This window comes from Stenella coeruleoalba (assembly GCF_951394435.1).
Source record: "Stenella coeruleoalba genome assembly, chromosome: 1".
NCBI lineage: Eukaryota > Metazoa > Chordata > Mammalia > Artiodactyla > Delphinidae > Stenella > Stenella coeruleoalba.
This window is the reverse complement of record NC_137169.1, coordinates 107,786,102-107,811,023: the sequence shown is the minus strand read 5'-3', so window position 1 is coordinate 107,811,023 and position 24,922 is coordinate 107,786,102. Positions and strand designations below refer to the sequence as shown.

The window sequence follows — 24,922 nt, the reverse complement described above, 5'->3', positions numbered from 1 at the left end:
TCTCTAATGCTGCCTTAAAATTGGAACTCTAACTAGGGCCTGAAACAGTAACTTTTTAATTTTTAAAAATTTTATTTATTTTTGGCCATGCCATGTAGCATGTGGGATCTTAGTTCCCCAGCCAACGATCCAAACCGTGACCCCTGCCTTGGGAGCATGGAGTCTTAATCATTGGACCACCAGGGAAGTCCCCACATTTTTTTTAAAGGGGTTAATTTGATAACATAGAATGTTTTAACTTCTGGTCAAGTATTCATTCTGAAACTACTTCCTAGTAAACTCCAATTAGCAGGGAGGAACTCTAATGGCTCCTATGTTCAATTCATTCTCAATACATCCTCAACAGGCAACATGAAATGGAACGATATTTATGGTAAGAATTTTGGACTTCTATGGATACTTATTCTGACCCAAATACTCCTAAAATCAAACCAGAAACATTAAATGCTTAAACAGAACTGCATCTTGTCAGATTCTTGGGGGTGGGTGGGAAAAAGAAATTACACATTGTCTTTTAGAAAAGGATTGGTTTCTTTAATTAGTAAAGAGAATAGGCTAAATTCCCAAATTCTATTCCCTTTTACAAACTGACCCATAACATCCTCTTTGGACTCTCCTTCGGTGTCCATTTCACCCACGACACAGCTTCTCATATATTCACCCATATGAGGAACTAATTTCCTGTTAAGACTACTCAGCCAAGACCAGAAGTAATCTGTCAACCTCGTGACTATCCACTGAAGGTTAAGAGATGGAAATTCCCTCTCCCCTATCCACTTAATACCTTTTCCTTCTTCATTCTGCTCCAGGAAAACAGTATTTATCATTCTTGCTCTAAGATGAGGTCAGAAATTTCCATTATCCAATCATCCATCCATTCGTTCATCCATTTATATATTCATAAATATCAATGACAAAATTTTCTTTTTCCACAGCAATTGCTAGAAGTCTGGAGAAAAGATCACCTGAAGACCCAAACTCCAATACCTTTGAACGTGTGAAAAATATCATACCGACTTTAAAAATAACTCTTTAATCATATTCACATAAGGGGAATAAAGGGCAGCACCAGGCTGTCTGGGGAAGGAAGCAAGGTGTTCTCCCTTTGTCCCAATGTCAGCCTGGCACAGTTCTGAGATCACACACACAAGTAGGGCTGGGTTTGGAAGGAGAATAAGGGAGAGGACTGAAGAGACAAAGGCAAGAAGGGAGAGGCAAGGGCTTGCAGTAGTCTCAGTCGGTGGACTCCAACACAGATTCACTCAGCGCAAGGTCCCAGTAGTGCTCAGCCCCATGCTTTTTGAAATGCTCCCGAGCCATGTTCTCTGTAGGGCACTGTTTGAACTTCATCTCCCCAAAGCTCCGGTCTTTGGCTGTACCCTGGGAAAGAGACAAAATTTTTAATAAAAACACTGCAATTTCTAATTTAAATCAGATATAATATTCCTTTATAAAACTTAATAACACCTGTGTAGCAATATGCCTACCTGAACATAATTTTATGGTAAAAACAATTCTAGGGACTTCCCTGGTGGTCCCGTGGGTAAGACTCCATGCTCCCAATGCAGGGGGCCCGCGTTCGATCCCTGGTCAGGGAACTAGATCCCGCATGCATGCTGCAACTAAGAAGCCCACATGCCACAACTAAAGATCCCACATGCCTCAACTAAAAGATCCTGAGTGCTGCAACTAAGAACTGGTGCAGCCTAAATAAATAAATATTAAACAAACAAAACAAACAATTCTAACCTCCACCCCCTTGGATATTTGCTGAGTTTTCATGACTTTATATGGGTTTGTTTTTTTGACTGAATGGAAGATGAGGAGTTCTGTGCTCTGGTGCCTGGATGGAAGAGTAAGTCAGGAAGGACTACGGAGGGTGAGATGGGATGAACTTGCCTCCCACCAGGCCTCCAGATTTGGGCATTTAAGGAGAAAGGAGTTAGAGGCTAAAAGGACTCTTTTCATAAGACTTAGTGAGACCATGTATATAAGCAGGAGGTTTTGGGGCCCAGTGACAAAGAACAATCCAGGGGTTCGGGGGAGAGAGGAATGGGAGCCAAGGGGGATAACCTGCAGACAACTACAATAGAAAGATTCAGTACTTAGTGGAACTGCATTCTCATCAAAGGGACTAGCTGCAATGGCAGTCACAAAGTGCTAGAGGCTTTCAGGGATCAGATTCCAAAAAGGAGGCTAAAGCACAACTTGGCTTATTTCTGAACCTGAGAAATAATTCCTGAGGACTCTCAGAGATAAATGGAACAGAATTTTAAAGAGGTGAAGGGGCTGGGGGATATTAAATATGCATATGGGGACTTATGAGACACAGAAACAGTTATTATGGTTATTATTACCTACTTAGTATGCATAAATTGGAGGAATCTGGGGTAAGACAGAAGGATACATGAAAAACAGTAGCAATTACCTATAGAGTGGTCTTAAAAAATGAGTGAATTGGAAGGGACTATTTCAGTAAGTGATCTTCTGTGTTGTCAGAATTTATTTTAATGAGCATTCACTACTTTGGTAGTAAAGTACTACTTTTTTTGTTTTCGGGCCATGCCGCATGGCATGTGGGATCTTAGTTCCCCGACCAGGGATCGAACTCACGCCCCCTGCAGGAGAAGTGCGGAGTCTTACCGCTGGACTGCCAGGGAAGTCCCAAAGTACTACTTCTATAATAAAGAACTAGTTACTAAATATGAGCACATTTAAAAAATAGAAGATACACACACGCATGCAACCTAGAAGAATAAAATGAAAACATTAAATCAACACAAAGGTAGAAAATATTTACAATGTATAAAATGTATTTTGGAGTGGGAATAAAAGGATTACTGCAGTACATCAGGATAAGAATATAGTTACTGAGGAAAGAAACTTTTAATGCTTCCTGGAGAAATAGGATGATATTTTACACTTCACAAAGGGTGAATGATCCTTAGTTCACAACTTGGCCTGAACAAGCATATTCACTCATTCATTCATTCTTCAGAATAGTGTGGCTCACTAAGAAAATTTGAGGGATGAAAGAATTGTATAACCATAAAAAAATTCCATTTTAAGAGTGATTTAGTCACATTTTGCAAAGCATCATTACATAATAATCAAATTAGGTTCTCAAAATAAAACTGACAATAGGGAGAAAATAATATCCACATTTTATAGACAAAGCAACAGTTTTTGACATTAAGTGTCTTGCCCAGTTACACAGCTAGTAAGTGATACTGCCCAGACTCCCAACTTTGTATTAAGTCTAGTACTTCTTTCACTATATCCAAAGAAAAATTCTACAATTCATTTCCCTCTTTCCAAGTCTCATATCCATGACTGTGAAATAAATAAATCGAGAATTTGTATTCTTGCCACTAGTTTCCATACTTTTCCCCAGATGGCATAAAGTATATACCCATCAATTTAACTAAAATATAATCAGGAAGGATTTGCTGCCAAATACTTAACAATGAATTCCAAAAAGAAATACAAATTACTTAAGGGATTAGTCATTATTTAGTTTTACCATTATATTGCTCCATTTGCATAATATAAACAATCAGGAATTAGCTAAAGTCCTGCTTCAGTGTTTAATCACCTACCTCCCAGACTAGTACACATTTGTTGGTTTTCTTCACAGCTTCCTCATCAGATTCCTCATCATCTGGAAAAGACAATTAGCTAAATCTTGCTCTAGACTTAGATCAGACATCAAGATTTAGGTCCTAAACAAACAGTATTCAAGCCTACCCAAATTCTTTTAAATATCATCACCTTTTCTCATGTACTGGGATCAAATGTCTTCTGTTACTCTTTATTTCCCCCCAATTAGACTGAAATCTCCAAACAGGTAGGGACATTAATTAATTCAACAAACATGTATTGAGGACCAATTACATGTCAAGAGCTGTGACAGGTACTGGGAATAAGGAGATAAATAAAAGAACAATAAAAACTTGTCCTAAGCACTTCAGATGCCAAAATGATAAGAGTCCATTCTCAAGGAGTTTTTAGTCTAATGAAGGAGGACAGATATAATGAATGAAAATATCTTAGGAACACTTGCGAAACAAAATAAAATATAGATCAATTATAGTAAAAAGTGTAGTTTAAGTACAAAAATAGGGAAGAAAGAAAAGTATAGAAGGGCCAAAGTTAAGAAAAGTAAGGTTCTCTGCATATGTTAAATGCTAACTCAGGTCTTCAAAGAAGGGAAGAATGAATATTGATGGAAGAAGATGGCCTGAAGGATGTCAAATAAATATACAAGATAAACTTGGGCAAAAGAATAAAAGTTTATTTTCTTGAATGAAGCAGAGAGCTTTTTTTGATCTGAAAAATATTTTTTGCTCTCAATCCTTTAAAAAACCTTTTGTCAAAAAGTTATATAATATAGACAATGCACATATGAATGCGCAGCTTGCTGAAATTTCACAAACTAAATACACTCATGTAGCCAGTATCCAGAGTCTGGGCTAACAGGGAAACCAGCTAGTAGAAAGGCCTTAAAGGACAGGCAGGAGAATAACTAATACTCATGCATATGATCATATAATAAATACTGTATGAATGTCTAGCATGCTTAAAGTCCAAATGGGTCTTTCTAAAATTCTTAAACATTATCTGGTATTTGCAAGAGTGTCAGAGAGAGGGAACAGATGAATGGACAGAGTACCATCCCACCTCCCACTTAATCCCCTCTAACCCCCATTCACCATCTCCCTTTGTGTTAGATGTCTGTTCATCCCACTTTATCCGATGCAGCATAAGACGCTTAAATTTCTTCTGGGCCTTGGGGCCTAGAAACAGAGAAGGAGAATTTTGCCAGAGTTGTGGAAGACGATGGGGTAGAAAGAACGTTTGTGTGCATTCAACGCTCAGACATTAATGTGGTAGCTGAAGCAATCCCAGGAACCACATCTTAGGTCCTTCTACTCCAATAAACACAGAAACAGAGGCCCAAGATATTAAACCCAGGTATGGCTCTAAAATACTATCTTTTTCTCCTTTCTTCCCACCATGTTAATCACTTCAAGGCCTACGGTTGCCTCAATTTTTTCAGACTCACCCCCTTCCACTACTACCACGTTGACATCCTTGTGCAGTACCACCACCCCTGTCAGGTACAGCTGCCCAGCATTGGCCTCAATCTTGAACTTCTTGGCTGGGTTGCTCAAATTTCGAACTCTGGAGAGGGAAAGTTTAGTTATGGCTTTCATTTTAGCATCAGCAGTTGCCTGAATGGAATGGCAAATAAAAATGGATCCAAAATAGTTTTCTCTCTAAAAACAAAGGCATTTGGAGTAAGCAAATATACTAATGCTTAAAGGTAGAATTGATGAATCCAGAAGTATTTCTACTGTCTTAAACTTCTTCAAAGTCTAGCACTGTACACTTTACAACAAATAGCAGGTAATCAAAATTTACTCTAAGAATGAAGAAGAGATATTTACCATCATCCAAAAATATTTATATGCTAGTTGTTCTTGACAGTATAAAGACCAACAAATTCTTTGCCCTCTAGGTGCTTATAATATAAAGTAGTCACAATGCTATGCCTGAAAAATTTCTTGAAGAATATACGAAAAACTGTCAGTGGCAATTACCCACAGTGAGTGGTCCTAAGGGATCAGAGAATAGGAAGGGGACTTTTTCAGTAAATGTCCTTCTGTATTGTTAGAATGTTTTTTATCTTAGTAAGCATTCACTACTTTTATAATAATGTGCCGTTTTTATAATAAAGAACTAAACAGGAGCACGTCTAAACAGAAGATACACATGTACTTGACATAAAAGAATAAAATGAAAACATTAAATCAACAGAAAAGGTAGAAAATATTTACAACATGGAAAGTCCAGGGCTTCCCTAGTGATGCAGTGGTTAAGAATCCACCTGCCAATAGGGGACACAGGTTCAAGCCCTGGTCTGGGAAGATCCCACATGCCACGGAGCAACTAAGCCCGTGCGCCACAATTACTGAGCCTGAGTGCCTAGATCCTGTGCTCCACAACAAGAGAAGCCACAACAAGAAGACTGCTCACTGCAATGAAGAGTAGCCCCCACTCGCCGCAACTAGAGAAAGCCCGTGCAGCGACGAAGACCCAATGCAGCCAAAAATAAAAACAAATAAATAAATCAAAAATAAATAAATAAATAAATAAAGTCCACTTTGGAGTGGGAATAAAAGGATTACTGCAATACATTAGGATAAGGATATAGTTCACTGAGGAAAAAGACTTTTAATGCTTCCTAAAAAAATAATATTTTGTGCTTCATAAAGTATGAATGATCCCTAGTTCACATCTTGGCCTGAATAAGCATATTCGTTCATTCATTCTTCAGAACTAGTATTAGTTCACTAAGACCTCAGAGACAGAAGACTAAGTTTTTAACCCTCACCAATGAAAAAGATCTACTAGCTCTTGATTTACACTAGGGTCGTTAAAAGAGAGTAGAGCTGCTATTAGGTATGCTTTACACCAGTGATTCTGCCTCAATCACCTGGAAAATGTTTTGGTATTTCTAAGGAAAAGGCTGGCCCAGTTTGGACACCTACCTATAAACAGATATGTGTACCCCCTGTGAAATGTCTTCTTTAAGCTTTTTAATTTTCTTGACCTTTCTCTGTTCTGCTGTAAGTTTTCGGGCAGCGTTGGCCTCTTCATGCGCTCTGTCGTGACAGGAAGGACATCCACAAGTGAGAAAGGCATTGAAGATCAGAGGCAGGGCTGAGGGAAAGAGAGAGCAACGGAGAACTCTCCCCTCCCTCCAAATATGGATCCCCCAGAAGAGTCTGGGAAAGGTACTTGCCCTGGGTTTCCACCCAATCCCATGGCACTTACTTCTGTCTTTTTGCCATCTGAGCTCTGACATGGGCTTCTACCTTCGTGGGGTCTTGAACAGCTTCTGTTCCTAATACTCGCATCAAATTTGAAATTCTTACTGCAGTGAAGAGATGATAGAAATCAATCTCGTAAGTCATTACTCCAGCTGGGATAACCTGTCAATCTCTTCTCTACTAATTCATATCATTCACCTATTTCAAATCTCTGCTCAAAACTCACCTCCTCCAAATACTCTTACCTTGAAAGCCCATCCAATTAATTCAGCATTTGAGGGAGGTCACATAATTAATCTAAATAACTGGTATGCATTTATTCACATTGTTTGAAAATTTACGAAAGACAAGGAACTTAATTTCTTTGGCATTTTTTTTTCCTTTTTTTTCTTTTTTTTTTTTTTGCGGTACTCGGGCCTCTCACTGTTGTGGCCTCTCCCGTCGCGGAGCACAGGCTCCGGACGCGCAGGCCCAGCAGCCATGGCTCACGGGCCTAGCCGCTCCGCAGCATGTGGGATCTTCCCGGACCAGGGCACGAACCCGTGTCCCCTGCATCGGCAGGCGGACTCTCAACCACTGCGCCACCAGGGAAGCCCTTTGGCATTTTTCACTCTCATCATAGCATTTAGTGAAAGATCCTATACATAACAGTGCTCACTCAAAATATTACTGATAATGGAAACTACAGGAGTGAGGTTTTTTAAACTGCATTTTCATTTTTCAAACATTTAAGAATTATGTACATAGCAACTCTATGCAAATACTCCAACTACTATCTTCATGAATTTCAAGGCTATTATTCTTCCAGGAGTATAGGAATGTTTTATGGTCAATATTAGTTAAAAAAAAAAAAAAAGCCTTAAATGACATCTACAATGACTATGTTGACCTGTCTTAATAAGCAAAGACAATAGAAAATTTAGGAAAGGAAAAACCAATGAATGATTCTGAGAAACAAAAAGCACCCAAATATAGAGAGATGCTAAAGTTCCTCTAGAATGACAGAGATAAACTCGTCACCCTTTCTTCCCTGCCTCTAAGATACGTACCTTTGGGTTCTGGAGGAGGCATCAGGCCTAGCCTGACTTTCTCTTGTAGCTCCTTCTGTGCTTCCCTCCTTGTTTGCCTTCGAAGTTTCTTCTGTTCCTTCTTGGTCAGATATACCCCCAGAGTAACTGGTGTGTCATTGTCGACTGTCAGGCAGAGAAATGAATGTACCAAAGCAATAAGCATATTAGAGGGATACAGGTGAATATCAATCACATTAAAAGAAACTTTACAGCAACATGGATTGACCTAGAGATTGTCATAATGAGTGAAATAAGTCAGATAGAGAAAGACAAATATATGATATCACTTATATGTGGAATCTGAAAAAAGGGTATAAATGAACTTATCTACAAAACAGAAACAGAGTTACGGATGTAGAAAACAGACTTATGGTTACCAGGGGGTAAGCAGGAAGGGATAAATTGGAAGACTGGGATTGACATATACACACTACTAATATGAACCTACTGTATAGCACAGGGAACTCTACTCAATACTCTGTAATGGCCTATATGGGAAAAGAATCTAAACAATAGTGGATATCTGTATATGTGTAGCTGATTAACTTTGCTGTACGCCTGAAACTAACACAACATTGTAAATCAACTATACTCCAATTAAGATTAAAAAAAAGAAAAAGAAAGGACCTCTAGTTTGCTTTTAGTTAATTTTAGGTCGTGATAATGGTATTATAGTTATGTCTTTAAAAAGCATTCTTTTTTTTTTTTAATTTATTTTTGGCTGCCTTGGGTCTTCATTGCTGCTCGCAGGCTTTCTTTAGTTGTGGCAAGTGGGGGCTACTCTTTGTTGCAGTGTGAGGGCCTCTCATTGCAGTGGCTTCTCTTGTTGCGGAGCACGGGCTCTAGGCACATGGGCTTCAGTAGTTGTGGCTCGCAGGCTCTAGAGCGCAGGCTCAGTAGTTGTGGTGCACGGGCTTAGTTGCTCTGCGGCATGTGGGATCTTCCCAGACAAGGGCTCGAACCCATGTCCCCTGCATTGGCAGGCGGATTCTTAACCACTGCCCCACCAGGGAAGCCCCTCAAAAGCATTCTTATCTTTCATGAGTAATGTTCTAACTTGTTTTTCTTTAAGCAGTTGAACCCTTTTATAAACTGAAATGTGACAAATATAGAAAACAAAATTAGAGCTGCTCCGGCTGCTCTGTGTGAGGATTTGGAGTAGGTGGGGGGTATCCAGAATCCCATTTGGATCCTACTTATTGAACCTCAACGTGCCTATGGAATACAATTTGAAAACCACTGGCCAACATTAGGAAATTTATAATTTAAGAGTCATAGGGATTGGGAAAAATCTTCTGAGCTCCCAAAGCAGATTTACTCAATTTGTTAAAACAAACAAAATCCCCCACTTTCTTCTAATGATTCATGCTGATGACAGCTAAGTACATTCTGATTAAGTATAATTCAATGATTATTATTCTTTTATTATCACAGGGTCTCAATCTATTTTTATGAACTTATTAGAGATACTGGCAAGCAAATTTACTGAGTAAATTTACTGAGTAAAAACTAACCTCCTCTATTCATCTCAAATTTGATGAAAATGTTAAAATCTTCTGTGATTGCTTAAGAGGGAATATCAGTATTATCTCTACATATGAGGAAATTCTGTATTATAAGTGATTTACCCAAGGGATTCAGCTAGTTCACAGCCACAACTAAAACTCATCTCTTCTGACTGAGCCAACAGACTTTCACTACAAAAATGATAAAGAGAAAGGCTGAAGAAAAAGAAGATTGAAGAGGGCCAGGAGTTTAATGGTGGTGTACTAGAGTTGGGAGTCAACACTATGGCAAAAGCCCAATTTGTAATATACATCAGTGAGGCCATCTATAGATTAGACCTCAATGCTCTACAGCTGCACTGTCCAACACTGTAACCACTAACTACATGTACTATTTAAATTTAAATTAAAATTGAATAAAATTAAAAATTCAGTCCCTCAGCTGTATTAATGCAACTTGGTTTTCAAGTTCTCAATAGTCATGTGTGCACAGCAGCTATAGTATAGACAGCCCAGACAGAGAACATGCCCATTATCACATAAATTTCTATTGGCTAATACTTCTCTAGAGCTTTGATTGAGTAATCTCTACATTACCTGGAGGGTTGAGCTGGGCTGGATGTTCAACAAGATTCGTGATTCCAAAATAATCTTCTCTCTTGGGATTTTCCTCTGTACTAAAATTGGAGGAAGAAGGGAAAACAGGATATGTGGGTAGAGATGATTCCAAGAGAGAGGGAATCTCAGAAACACAATGAAAAAATCCACCCCCCCATAATGCATTCTAGAACTTTTTACAGTATTTGCATGTCTATAATATGTAATATATTACTTATAATTTTCAAGATGACAAAATGGTCCCACTAAGGTTGGATGCACTCGCTACACCAGTCATTGTCAACCTTTTTTTTCTACCCTAACACCCCTGATGGACACATATTCTCTCATTAGTAACAATAATTCGCTGGGACAGAGGCTGACAAAGGAAGCATAAGGAAAGGCTGAGACAGTCTCCTAAAGCCATGTATCAGAATAATGGAGCAGATATGATTGAAGCTTGCCAAATGTTTCTTATACGCTTTATTTATCATTCTCTCCCCCATCAACTAAGAATCCTTGCTCTATTCTAGGACTGGATCTTTAAGAAATGTAAACACCTATTACAAGTAGCAAAAGAAGATAATTAAGAAAACAAATATGGTAAAAACAAATAACAATGTATAACAAAGCAAGCAGAAATTTTACAGATTTGTATAGATTATTTAGACTATATGTGCCCAATCCTCCTACATTAACCGAAAAAACTAAAACAACCCATACAACATATTCTTTACAAATATATGAGCTTGTATACGGTTATCTATCTTCCTTGGATTTAAATTTTTTACTTAATGCACAAGTACCATCTTTCCCATTAAAACTCTAGCCTTATGAAAAGGTATTAACCAACAAACTCACAGGTCAAAGCCATTGGGGATGATATAAGAGTCCCACCACTCAATTTCAGGGACATCACCTTCCTTCAACTCCTTCTTAGGAGCAATGAGGGCCAGCCTAGTTGAAGTATGAATGCCTGTTTTTCGAGCTGCCTGTGAGATCTCTGCCTGCAGCTTCTCCAGTTGAGCCTAAAGACAAGACAAGAAGATAAATTGAAGTCAAAGAAAACAGGGAAGTAGTAGAATCCCAAACTTTAAAACACTCCCTTGTTGAACTCTTTACATCTAATGCAACAAATTCATACTTTCTGAAAGCTTAGAAAAAGGAGCTGTTCTGCTTTACTTTATCCTTTACTTGGTTGATTTACATACATTTCACTCTCATCACTAGCCCTTTACCCCACAGTGCCTGCCTGCAGCAAATATGCAGAAATGGAATTTTATGAAAAACCTCATTCTGAGAGGATGAAAACAAGAAGGTAAAAGTCATCAAATATACAGTCAATCAAACTATCCAAGTGTGTGGACTGTCTGCAGTAAATTTTAACACCAGGCTAGCTTTCATTAGTTGCCCTGAGGGTTCTCAACGGTTTCCCTCCACTGACCTTTTATGTGGAGAATTTTCAAATTCAATTTTATTTCTACCTAAGTAGAATGTAAGTAACTGAGAAGACAAATCAGCTAAAAATCAAGTATTCCAGGAAAAAATATAGTATTTTAAAAATTACTCATTGCTTTACTACTTGTTTATCTAATTGCCAAAAACATAGAGAACTGAGTTGATGGTTATTTCAGGACTATATTCAATTTCCTTTGTCACCTTCCTAACTTCTTCAAAATTCTAGATTATATTCTAAGCCAGATACCTTAGTCCGTAATCGCTGGGCAATCTTTTCAAATTTGCCCTTGTCGTGGAATTTAAAAGTGCGTCTCTGGCGCTGGGAAGGGGCAATTGAGACTCGGGGGTCAAAAAAGGTATTAGACTCCATGTCTTCTGATGGCTTTTCTTTTAGCTGTTGCTTGAATTGTTCCCTCTTCACAGCCCGAATATTGGCCTTCAGAGTAGGCATACGGTGTGTCAGCTCAATTTCCTTGCCGGTTGCATCTACAGTTCGACCTTGTTCATCAAGAATCAGTGGTGTAGGTTTAGTTTGATCTTTTAACTCCACCTTCCTGAAAAATAGCCCACAAAGGAATAAATCCCATTTGGAACAATAAGTCAAGCAAAAAAAAAAACAAGCAGAAAATAAAAAACAGGGCTTCCCTGGTGGCGCAGTGATTAAGAATCCGCCTGCCAATGCAGGGGACACAGGTTCAATCCCTGGTCCAGGAAGATCCCACATGCTGCGGAGCAACTAAGCCCATGCGCCACGACTACTGAGCCTGTGCTCTAGAGTCTGTGAGCCCCAACTGCTGAGCCCGCGTGCCTATGCTCAACAAGAAAAGCCACCACAATGAGAAGCCCGCACAGTGCAATGAAGAGTAGCCCCCGCACAGCAACGAAGACCCAACACACAGCCCAAAAGAAATAAAATTTAAAAAAAAAAAAAAAAGGAAAAATCAAAACCCAACAAAGACAACTAGGTTACAAAATTCTAAGGAACATAAACCCATCAGTGAATAATAACATCTTGACTGAAACTATCAAACTGGACAGTTGAGTATAGAGTACAATCAGATGAAATGAACTTATAAATTACAATGGTAAGAAATTGGAATCATATTTTCCTTTACTCCTTAATTCTTGAGTCAGACAGGGGATGGCAAACCAACTAAGGTGTTAAAAATGAAGTCTATCACCTTTACCCAGTTGTAGAGAACTCTCAGATCTGGTCTCACTCAATGTGGTTTAATGGATATAGTTCTGACCTAGGATCCAGGAAACCTGGCTCTATTCCTAGCTCCAATATTAGAGGAATAATCTTAACTTCAGTTCTACCAATTGTAAAAAGAAGATAAATTAAACTCTGCAACAAGGTGACCAAGAGAATAAATTCAATTGGTATTTATTGAGTATATGTAAGAAATATGAAACTGTCTAAGAAATTATTTAAGTTCCTTGCAAGAAGAGGATCAATAACATTCAAAGGTATTTATTGCTTCTCAAGCTTCAGAAACGAGTTCCATGAAACAGATACTCACGGGGGAGCAATGCCCATAGCATGGAGATTGGCCAGGCCCACCATGTTAGCATTGCCGATGAGCCCTGGCTTCAGTGCCAGCTGGGCTTGGATGCGGGCTTGTAGTTCAGCTGCTTTCCTTGCCTTCTCAATGGCATCATTCATGAAAGTGGCGGCCTGGGAGGGCTGAATAGTGTTGCCAATTGGAAGTCGCTCTGGTTGGGAGGAAGAAGGAGTCTTTGGCTGTGAGACAGAGAAAAAGAAATCAGAATCAGAAAAATTAGACAGGCAGGCAGATCTCCCCCGACCGCCCCCCGCCAACCCGCCACAGAGTGGTAGACTGTGGCAAATTGGGGGTGGAACATGCAGTCATCTTCTGGACTCTCATTTGAGTGGGTGGCAAGAAATTCTGTGCTAAAGATTCTTATTTTCAGAGAAATCTGGTTACAATACCTGAGGCGTAGGGGGGCTAATGAAACTTAGTTGTTTTTTCCTTTCCTCGATTTGCCGTGTTGCTGCCTCCATCATCTGTTTGATCTGCTCTCAGTGGGGGAAAAAGTTGAAAAACTGTTAACATCTTTTTATTTCTCTCATACAGGTTCCTAAACTCAAAGGGCTTTCAGGTTTAGAGAACAAAAAATTTTTGAATGACCCCATCATATTCTGCTTGTACCATAGGCTAGAAAATGTAATAAAGATAAGCGTACACAACTGAGCACTGGAATTTTTCAACCTATCTTCCCAAGGCAGGATTGGCATGTTAAGTATTGATAGTAACATAGCTTGCTAATTAAGACTCTGGAGTCAGGGAAACCTGAGTTTGAATCTTAACTCTGCCATTTAATGCTTGTGTGACCTTGAACACGGTATTTAATTTCTAAACCTCCAAGTGTCTAAAAGGGGTAAAAATGGTACCTACCTTACAGGGCAACTGTGAACATTTAGAAAATGCATGCAAAACTGACAGAACCCATAAACATTATTACACTTTAAAAAAAAATCACCTATTTGTCCCTGAGTTCCTAGTTTGGGTAACGGGAGCCAACAATGTGAAGACTTACTTCCTAATCTCTGTGAATACTTTCCTCTGCCCTAAAGAAGTTCAGAATAATAAGCTTTGAGGACATGATCAAATAACTCTTCTTGAATTTTCCAGGAGTCCTGTGTCAAGGCACTTCAAAATATTTAAAAAAAATTATTTTAAACATTTTTTTGAATAGGTGGTATATTTACATAGTTTAAAATGCAAAAAAGTACAAAAGGGTATACTGTGAATTCTTCCACCCCATTTTCTATAAAAAAACATCACCATCAGTTTCTTTCCTTTCAGAAATATCATATATAATATGCAAATCCGTCCATCCACCCACCCATCCATATATATGTATATATTCTATTTCTCCTGTAACAAATTTTAAGTGGTACAAGAAATATTTACTACTTACATAGTATCAAAATTTTTTGTTTTTGTTTTTGTTTTGTTTGTTTGTTTTTTGGTGGTACGTGGGCCTCTCACTGTTGTGGCCTCTCCCTTTGCAGAGCACAGGCTCTGGACGCGCAGGCTCAGCGGCCATGGCTCACGGGCCCAGCCGCTCCACGGCATGTGAGATCTTCCCGGACCGGGGCACGAACCCGTGTCCCCTGCATTGGCAGGTGGACTCTCAACCAATGCGCCACCAGGGAAGCCCCCAAATTTTTTAACAGTGCCCATTTTAAATACACAGATAATTCCTATTAAAAACATACAAAGTGAACTCAAAATTATTTAAGTGGATTATATCTTTTCTGTGTTATAGTATTTGGAAATACTTCTCTGCCATCATGTTAAGTTCTAATCATTTCAATAATTTTCTTACTGACACAGTGAGGTAGATATTTGGGCAAATGATGTACGTAACACACCTTCCTTGCCACATAATAGGTGCTCAGTAAATGCTATTTCAAAAGCCTTCAACTGGAATACTCCTGGTTAAACCAAGAAATGATGAAACATAAAGCAGGACATAAAATTTTTCCAATGCTAACAATTAATTCAAATTAAGGCCACGATAAATCTGGACCCATCCATCTCTTACTTCTTCAACTCTCAAAACCACCGCTTCCAGTTCTTAATTACTAACCTGGAGCTTAGTCAGCATGCCAGGACTCTCTGAGGGAGGCCCAGGGATTACTTCTGGCTCCTCTTCCACCTCCTCAAAACGGGGTATCCGTCGCTTTTTTACTCCTGATGATTCCTTGGAGATCTCAGAGTCATCACCAAACACTTCCTAAGGGAACCCAAGATGAAAGAAGAGTTGTATCCCTGCCCATGGGAGAAGGGAAGAATAATCCTAGTCCTTATCAGCATTTTGTGGCTTTTCCCAGAGTCTTCTAGACCCTCCACCAAATGGACCATCTCACCCATCTCAACTTCATTATTCTCCTACTCCAGTCAAACAAATTTCATCCCATGTGCTTATAAATGTTCCCATCCCAAGGTCTTTGCATATCTTACTGCCCACATTTGTAATGATCTCCCTCAACTTTTCCCCCAGTCCAAATCCTGCCTAAAACTCACCTCCTCCAGGAAGTTTTTCTCATTAATAATCTCAACCCACTCTGATCAAACTGTTGTTTCACATCCTTTTAGCGCTTAAGAGCTTGGTTCATACTAAGTAAAATTACACTGCTGATATTCTGTTTGCCAAGTGTTAAGTCTTTCAATGTTAGTACGTACTTTCTCCCAACTAGTGTCTAAGCTCTTCCAGGACAGGGGCTTTCTCTCTTTTTCAGTATTCCCCAATAACACTTTGTTCTCATCAAACAATGGGAACTCAAATATGTTGACTAATTTGCAAGGTGAACTTAACAGGACCAAGAGTGGCCAACTGGAAGGGACAATGGGAAAAAGCAAATGTACACACCGGTGGTAGGCTTTGGGTGACATCCCCTCTTCACTAGGAGGGCTCGTGTTTTGCAAGGACATATCCTCGGCCAGGGGCGAGCGCTTCCTGGAACTCCTACAGTTCAAGAAAAAGGACTCTCCCATAATATATTGTGTGGGGTGGGGACTGAATGGACCAAAATGGGACCCGAATCCCAAGGCTATCTAGATACCTCCTTCAAGAAACCATTTTTATTAATCCCACCCAATGTAGTCACTTTATTCACAGCAGGCCCTCAGCACTTATACAGTAGCACGCCCTATCAAAACATAATCTTCACTCTACAGATCTGTGTATACTATGCATCAAGCATTCCCCCTTAAATGTAACAAAATTCAACGAAGTCTGAAACTCTATAGTCAACACTAAAATTTACATGAAACTGCTACTCAGATTTCATAATTTGTGACTGTATTTTGTTGTGTCCTCCCATCCCCCAACCCTTAAACTGCAAATTCCTTTAAGGCAAGGACTATCTTTCATTCCTCTGATAACGCTACAAAACCCTAAACACAAAAAGCACACAAATCTCTATTTCTCTTGGTTCCACAGCCTGGCCAGGGACCAAGCAGACACTGCTTATTCACTCTTGTGCCTCAGGAAAAGCAAAAGGATAGCCAGGATATCAAAAGCACTTTGGAAGGTTTTTGATGGGAGTCACAGAAAAGATTTTTTTTTTAAGAGACAGACAGAGAAAAGAGATAGATCAGCTACTTGACACTGCTAATATTGAAAGAGGCCATGACCAATCAGCAACTATAGGATAAAAAGAGAAGGAGGTAAGGGAGGTAATGATGGTCCCTTTAAGTATTCCACTCATGGGGCCAGAGGACTGGCAATATGCTATGTGGAAAACAGTAGGCTCTCAAGACACACAGTAAAAAATCAATTGCTGTTAGGTGTCCCATCTAGAAGTCCATTGCAGAGTAATATCTCTAAAGGACCAACAATGAGGTCTATGGCTCAGGTAGCAGTGAAGTCACACTGTGAAGCAATCTATTAGGCCTCAAGTAAATCAAAGCATAAAATCTTAGAGCAATCAATTTATTGAAAAAAAAGAAAAAGAGAGAGACTTAGGGAAACATGAGAACCAAAACTCCTAACTGTATATGAAAAAGGACAAAGCTACCTACTGTTTCCTTGGAACGTTTCAACCCATGAACTTAGGTAGTTCATCACCATAAGATGGTGATAATACATGTTCACCCCCTCTACTCCAATGTCTAAGTACCTCTCTTAAATATTAGGTATTCTAATAGTGGATATTAAAGTGTGAGCCAGGTAAGCTCAGCAACTTTGTTACCATTCAAAACACTCCAAGCTCGTCAGATAGTTAACTGTAACCTACCTTTAGCTCTCGTTTTCTGCTCCTGTCACTGCTGGACTTGGAATGCCTAGAGCTTCGGCCTTCCTCCACAGCCTCAAACAGTTTGTCCACAAATCGGAGAGTAGAATCATCAAGAAAAGGTTTCAGGTGGTCTGGCAAGAAAAAAAGAGGTGGTAAGGTTGAAAACGTAAAAGTACTTAGTCCAATACTAGGCATACAATAGATGCCAACACTGGAATTTTATCCCTAAGAGGGAGAGAAATGCTTTCTTAAGTTCTTTGTAGGATTCTCATACATTCTCTTACACTGAATGACCTTGCCCCACGAGATAAAAATAGTTATAACTTTTTGGCATAGGAAGTAGCATAGCCAGAGTAACCTGTTTAGGCTGAGCATCAAAGTTTAAGATGAATAACCACTCTAACTTTTCCCAAACAGCAGTTGGAGGAGACTACCTTAACAAAATCTGCCTTCCTCAACATTTTTCATGTATTTTATAGAGACTTCTAAATGTTTAGATGTCGATCTGAATCTGAATATACCCATCTGACTTTAGTATATTTCCTAAGTAAATATAATTTAGGTAACTCAGTGCAGTGGTCAAAGGAAATCAGTCTGAGATTCAAAATATGTCACAAATAGTATAAAAAATAAAAAATAAGAGAAAAAGCAATATTAATTATTTAGGCTATTTCCATTATAATGCAAGAGAAACTGGCCTGACCTTTTTTTAGACACTCCCAACAGAGAGAATTTTGGGGAAGTTCAAAGCAGTATTTGGGGTCATCCTACATGTTAAGCCAGAAGTTTCAGAAAGGTACATACCAGCTGCCTTCTTCTTGTCCATGCCCTTCCCCACACAGTTCAGTGCTGCTGTGACCACTGTGGGCTCTGAGAAACCCAGCACTCTCTTCACTGTCTTCTCTATCCATGGTTTCAGCTCATCCAGCTCCCTCTTAGACAGTGCCATTCCTCAGGAAAAGGAGGATAGCTCAAAATAGGATTCAATACTGCACCTAAAAAGAAACCAGTAAAGAGTTAAGTTAGAGGACAGGAGAAGATTAAAATAACCCCAGGCAACAGTAAGTATATCAGGAATGCCTTCCCCACCTCTATTCTCAATCCTAGGCAAGTTCTTCTACTTCATTTCAAGCCAAATACTTTCCCTACAACTCATACTTCAAAACAGAAAGGACTACATTCTGTTTGATTTTTAACCCTAACTCAGTAAGTATCAGTGGATCAGTGAAACCTGTGGAATAAACAAGCAAACCTTGGGAATAACCTAGTCTGAGAAATGAGTCCTAGCTTCTTTTTTGATTCTGTCATATTCAACAAGGACTGGCAAGCATATAACATGAAAACAAGACTGAAAAAGCCCACTCAGAGCCCAGCCGTTCTATTCTTCCTACTTCTGGGCAAGCATTCCTTAACCCAGGCCTTCTTTTAAGGGACACAAATGAGAGGGCTTATCCAGGTCAGTCATCCTATATTAAAACTCTTAATCCTTAAGACTGTTCTATCACATTTCTCTGTACTCATATTCATCCCAGTGGGAATTCTGTACCTAGATACTTTTCTCTCATGTTCTACAGGGTCTCTGTCATAACTAATCCCTCAGTTCAGAAAAGATTACCCTCGTTTTGGATGTACTCTCTCTCTTTTCACCTTTATTCTACTTTTTAGCTTAATAGAGAAAACACCATCATAAAAGACTCTACAACAATCTTTAATTTGTTGTTTAATGTAAGTTAGTACAGTTCTTAAATTTTATTCATGTTTACGTTTTTATCCCCTACTTAAATCTCAAAACTCTTCATGAGCATAAAGAAAATTTTTATTTCCCTGACTTTCTCCATATTGCCTAAAAGTCAATAAGCTAGACTGACCTCAATTCCAAGCTAACCTCCTCCCAGCAGTGCCACACATCAGGGTCCAATCTGGGATTCAATCTTTTAAGATGTTTTAAGACATCTTTTCTCCTATAAGGTACAGTCTGATTATCTTCTACATTTCTGGCAGGTTTATCTTCTATAAGAACTGTTGCTAAATAGTGTATTTAATTTTGGTATAACCATATGAAGCAAGTAGATTCAAGTCATGAAACTACGAGTGAAAGATTTTGTGCCTCAGTGACACGTTATATGAATACAGTGGCTCTATTTACCCATCATGAGATAGCAGTAGAGCCTATCAATCTCAACATGTGCATTGCTCAAAAGCATATTCAGACACCACAGAGAATGAAGAGCTCACACCGAGCTCTACCATTTACCAGCCTTCTGACAAGTAATTCCTCTCAGACTGGGTTCACTCATCTTACAAAATGAGGACGACTGCCATTCCTATATGGCACTTAATTCATTCAATAACTATTGATTGCATAACTAATTCTATCAGATGAAATGTGTGCCCAAGCACCATATGAACAAATGTACTCAACTTCAACCCATTCTTCCATAAGATAACGTGCAAACTAAACAGCCAGTGGCCAAAATAAAAGTTCCAAACGGTAACTAGCTTTGTCACAAATCAAATATTCAACAATAACTGCGTGGAGCGGGGCTGGGGTGGGGTGTGGTTATGGTGTGGAAGGAAAGGAAGGCAGAATGATCTCTGAATGAGCTGGTAGCAGGTTCTAATCCTCTGAAGCATTTCCTTACTCGGTGCTCTCCTTTGCTACAAATCCAATTTCCTCCCTGAAACCCCCATTCTTCTCTTTTTGCTCTTTCCGTCTCTCTGACCCGCCCCCAACCCAGCCTCGTTCTACCCCAACTCCTCATCTCAGAGGTAGTCTCCTCAGCTCGTCCCTTTCCCGCCCCCGCCCTTTTCCTCTCAACAATCTCATTCCAACCCGTTCTCCCACAGAACTTGTTCTTTTCTCAGCTTCCTTTCCACTGAACCTTCCCGCCTCTGTGCTCCCCTTGGGATGGAACCCTAGCCCCAGTCACTAGGACGCGAGGATACCCTCTCCGGGCCCGGGGCCACTACTCACCTCACTAACTTCAGCCCCTGAGACGGAGCCCGAACGTTACACCGGAACCGGAAACCTTCTGACCGCCCTATGGCCTGCCGTCGCTACTGCCACTGCCGCCGCCACGCCGCGGTCCCACAGCACGTGACGAGGGAGGGCGGGGCCGCCAATTCGCGCAGCCGTAGTGGGTACTTTCCCGGCGGCGGAGCGCCTGCGTGGCGGCGCTTTAAAGTTTTCCGCTTGCGCGTTACTTGCCTCCTTCGGTTTCCCCAGGTAAATCTGTTAGCTAGGTTATTGCAAAGTTAATGTTCCCTGAAGCATAAATTGGGCTACTTGTAGCATTCCTAGTGTGGAGAATAAGTGCGCTAAGGTCATGGTAGAACTAAAAACGGGGCTTCTGCGTTTGGGCTAAACCTGGACTTTGTGATAGAAAGTAAACCCTGCGAGAGTCGTGATCACTAGCATTAGCCGCCCCCCGGCCCCCTCCTTAGCCTTTTTCCCTAACTTCGCAGTGGTGCCAGAGATCACCCAGAAAGACAACGAGTATAGGAGGACTCTGAAGATAGTAGCCCATCCCTCCCCTTTACTGTTTTTTTCTTCCATTCATTCACGCAACAAATAATTATTGAGTGTCTATTACTATATGTCAGGCATCCACTGAGATTCAGTATTACTTAATGATTAAGCAAGAGCACGAGTTTTAAAGCCAGTGTCTGTAGTTGTATTCCAGCTCTCCCACTTTAGCTGCGACATTAGGCAAGTTACTTAAGCCCTCTCTTTCCTCACTTGTAAAAAAAAAAATCCACCTCATAGGGTTGCTGTGAAGACCACAAGAGTGACAGTGCTTCTCACAGAGTTCAATGCAGCTACTTGACATATAATAATATATCCAGTTGGCTACATAAATGTATAGTAGACATCCTAAACTTACATGATGAAAACTAAGCTCCTGATTCTAACCACCACCATCCCCAAAAAACCAGCTCCCAACACAGTCTTTCTCATCTCAGTTAATGGCAACCATATTCTTACAGTTGATGACAAATTGAAATTATAATGGAGTAACCACAGTACAGGTATAAAAAATGGAGTTGGGAGGCCATTGAGGATCTGGTCTCAGACACAATTCTGCCCCACCGAGAACCTGAACTTTCTTTGAACTGTACAGAACCCAAGGACACCACTGGTCATATTCAGAACAACACAGCCACTGCATCCTTATGGTCTCAAGGTCTCCCCTTGTAACCGTGCAACCAATTCGGACCCCAACCAACCCTTATTTAACAAGCACCCTTGGGAATTTCCTGGCGGTCCAGTGATTATGACTTGGCGCTTTCACTGCCAGGGCCTGGGCTCAGAACTAAGATTGTGTAAGCCGTGTGGTGCAGCCAAAAAAAAAACCCCCCCAAAACAAGCACCCTTACTTCTTGCCAGCTCCAATTATAATTCTTGATAAAGAACTCACGTAACTAACTATAACCTTGTGGTTTTTGCCTTTATAAGCCTCCCCCATTTTGTAGTCTGGTGGAACACATTTCAAGTGCTTCTTGAACATGTGTCTCCCTCAGTAAGACCCTGTACAAAACTAAACTCACAACTCTCATGTTGTACATTTTTCTTTCAGTTGACAGCTATGCAGGCCAATAATCTCAGTCATCCTCAACCCCTCTGTTTTTCTCCAGCCAATCAGCAAGTTCCATTGGCCCTACTTTCAGAATATATACAGAAACCATCTGCTTCTCACTACCCTACACTACTATCACCTTTATGCTTGGATTATTTTAGTAGTCTTACTGCTTTCTCTTGCTTCCACCTTGTCCTCACTTAGTCTAGTTTCATCACAGTTGCCATCATGATCATGTTAACACATCAGAAATGTTGTATCACTTCCCTGCTCAAAACTATCCACTGGCTTTACATAGCACTCAGAGCAAAATGCCCTACAAGATCTGCCCCACTCCATTATCTCTGTGATCTCACCTACTACTCTTTTCTTCACTCATTCACTTCCAGGATCTTACCCCTTGTTGTTCCTTGAACATGCCAAGCATAATTTCACCTCAAGGCCTTTGCACTTGTTGCTTTCTGCCTGAATTGCTCTTCATCCAGATATGTGCATGGTTTGCTCCCTAACTCCTTCAGATTTTTATTCAAAATTAACCTCAGAGAAGTCTTCCCCAGCCACCCTATTTAATTCTGAAGTCTGCTTGGCACAGTTAACTATCCCATTTTTTGTTTCCTTTTTCCTTTTTCCATAGTACTTATCACCACTTATGCTACTAGTACTAGGTAATTTTCTTATTATATTTATTGCTTATCATCTGACTCCCTCTGCTAGAATGTCAACTCCATAAAGGCAGTAATCATTGTTCATTGATATATCTTAAATGCCTACAATACCACCTGGCACAATTAAATATTTGTTGAATTAAAGAACAGATCTTTTTTAGCAGTGGATCTTACAGGCCTCAGAACCTGCTGAAGTCTGGTGTCCTAAAGAATGGAAATTCCTGGGAATTCCCTGGCAGTCCATGGTTAAGACTCCATGCTTCCATTGCATGGGGTGCAGTTTCGATCCCTGGTCCAGGAACTGAGACCAGGGAACTGAGATCCTGCATGCCACAAGATGCGGCCAAAAAAAAAAAAAAAAAGAATATGGGGGAGATGCTTGGTGACTACATAAATGTCATGTTTCTCATCAAATTTTCACCTTCTAATTTTAGCATTCATTGATGATCTTGCCTGAAACAATAATAAGGTGATTGCAAAAAAAAAAAAAAAAAAGAATGGAAATTCCTTACAGACAGGAATTGTGTTACATTGTATCTCCAGGACCTAGGATAGTGCCAGGCATAGTAAGGGCTCAATGTTTTTCTCATTTTACCAATAAGCCTGTATTTTTCCCTTTCTTCAAAATGAGGCTTTAAACCTACTTTAAATACCCTTTTAACCAGTGTTTCTGAAATGCATTGTGTGTGAGTGAAGTATAGTTTGGAAAAAGCATGCCCCCAAATTGACACAATTTTATACATGGAAAATTCAAAAAAAACGTATTATTTCCAGATTACAAATGACAGAAATGAAAACCCTAAGATGTTTTCTTAGATAGTAGGTTCACTGGAAAATGCAGTTATTCTCTAGGGAGGTTATTAGAATTTCCCAGGGAGCACCAGATTTTTGTATTTAAAGTCTGGTTTTTAATAAGCTTGAGAAGTATGTACCAAAATCTACCTTCCCTGATGGTGCAGGATGAAACAGTGAATAAATCCTGGCTTTGAGTAGCAAACTGAGGGTACTTCTTGCTCACCTAATTCATGCCTCAGTTTCCTCATTGTATCTACAGCACCTAAAACCAATGTCTCACATAAGTAGTCACTCCAAAAAGTCTGTTGAATGGGTTAATGAGTTCTAACTCTGCAGAGTTGTAAATTTATTTTCAGTGCTTTTAACTACCTGGATTCAATTCCCCATAGGGATTTTCTTTTTTTTTTTAGGAACTGATTTTATTTCCAATATTTGGAATCAGACGGGTTTAAATCTTAGTCTCGCAGTTACTAGCTGTGAGTCTGTGATTCCTTCAGGTAATACATTTTTCTGAGGTTGTTGCCCCAATTATAAAATGAGAATAAGTCTCTACTTTAAAAGAATATTGTGAAGATTAAATGTAACTTATAAAACATATTTAGGGACTTCCCTGGTGGCGCAGTGATTAAGAATCCGCCTACCAATGCAGTGGACACAGGTTCGAGCCCTGGTCTGGGAAGATCCCACATGCCGTGGAGCAACTAAGCCCGTGCGCCACAACTACTAAGCCCGCGCGCCTAGAGCCGTGCTCCGCAACAAGAGAAGCCACTGCAATGAGAAGCCCGCGCACCGCATCGAAGAGTAGCCCCCGCTCGCCACAACTAGAGAAAGCCCATGTGCAGCAACGAAGACCCAGCGCAGCCAAAAATAAAATAGATTTTAAAAAACAACAACAGAAAACAAATAAAACGTATTTAGTGTGACACTGGCATAAGGATGGACATATAGATCAACAGAATAGATTAGACAGCCCAGAAGTAAACCTCACACATACTGTCAGTTGTTGTTTTGGTTTGGTTTTTTTGGCTGCATTGGGTCCTTGTTGCTGCACGTGGGCTTTCTCTAGTTGCGGCGAGTAGGGGCTACTCTTCGTTGCGGTGCGCAGGCTTCTCATTGCAGCGGCTTCTCTTGCTGCGGAGCACGGGCTCTAGGCGCGCGGGCTTCAGTACTTGTGGCACGTGGGCTTAGTTGCTCCGTGGCATGTGGGATCTTCCCGGGCCAGGGCTCGAGCCCGTGTCCCCTGCATTGGCAGGCAGATTCTTAACCAATGCGCCACCAGGGAAGTCCACAGTCAGTTGTGTTTTTTAAACGGTGTCAAGACCATGCAATGGAAAAAGGACAGTCTTTCATCAGATGGTGGAGGGAAAACTGGACATCCACATGCAAAAGAATGAGACCCCTTCCTCATTCCATATACAAAAATTAACCCAAAGCGGATCAAAGACCTAAACTTAAGAGCGAAAACCATAAAAAGTCTTAGAAGAAAACGGGAAAATCTTCATGACATTGAATTTGGCAGTAATTTTCTTGGATATAACACCAAAAACACAGCAACAAAAGAAAAAATAAATTGGACTTCAAAATTAAAAACTTCTGTGCATCAAAGGACACCATCAAGAGAGAGATAAGGTAATCCACAGAATGGG

General features: G+C 40.1%; 1 protein-coding gene across 1 annotated transcript; it reads right to left on the bottom strand.

Moving 5' to 3' along the window:
* Positions 1-1,017: 1,017 nt before the first annotated feature.
* Positions 1,018-20,466, bottom strand: PRPF3 (pre-mRNA processing factor 3). The gene is made up of 16 exons (XM_079929255.1): positions 20,214-20,466; positions 18,044-18,234; positions 17,240-17,370; positions 15,088-15,234; positions 13,421-13,504; positions 12,990-13,210; positions 11,714-12,020; positions 10,870-11,036; positions 10,009-10,088; positions 7,886-8,029; positions 6,841-6,940; positions 6,555-6,668; positions 5,066-5,184; positions 4,713-4,796; positions 3,600-3,661; positions 1,018-1,380 (listed from the first exon to the last, which is right to left on the bottom strand). Exons 2-16 carry the CDS (start codon positions 18,186-18,188, stop codon positions 1,234-1,236), a joined length of 2,052 nt encoding a protein of 683 aa, XP_079785381.1. The 5' UTR covers positions 18,189-18,234; positions 20,214-20,466; the 3' UTR covers positions 1,018-1,233.
* Positions 20,467-24,922: the final 4,456 nt, after the last annotated feature.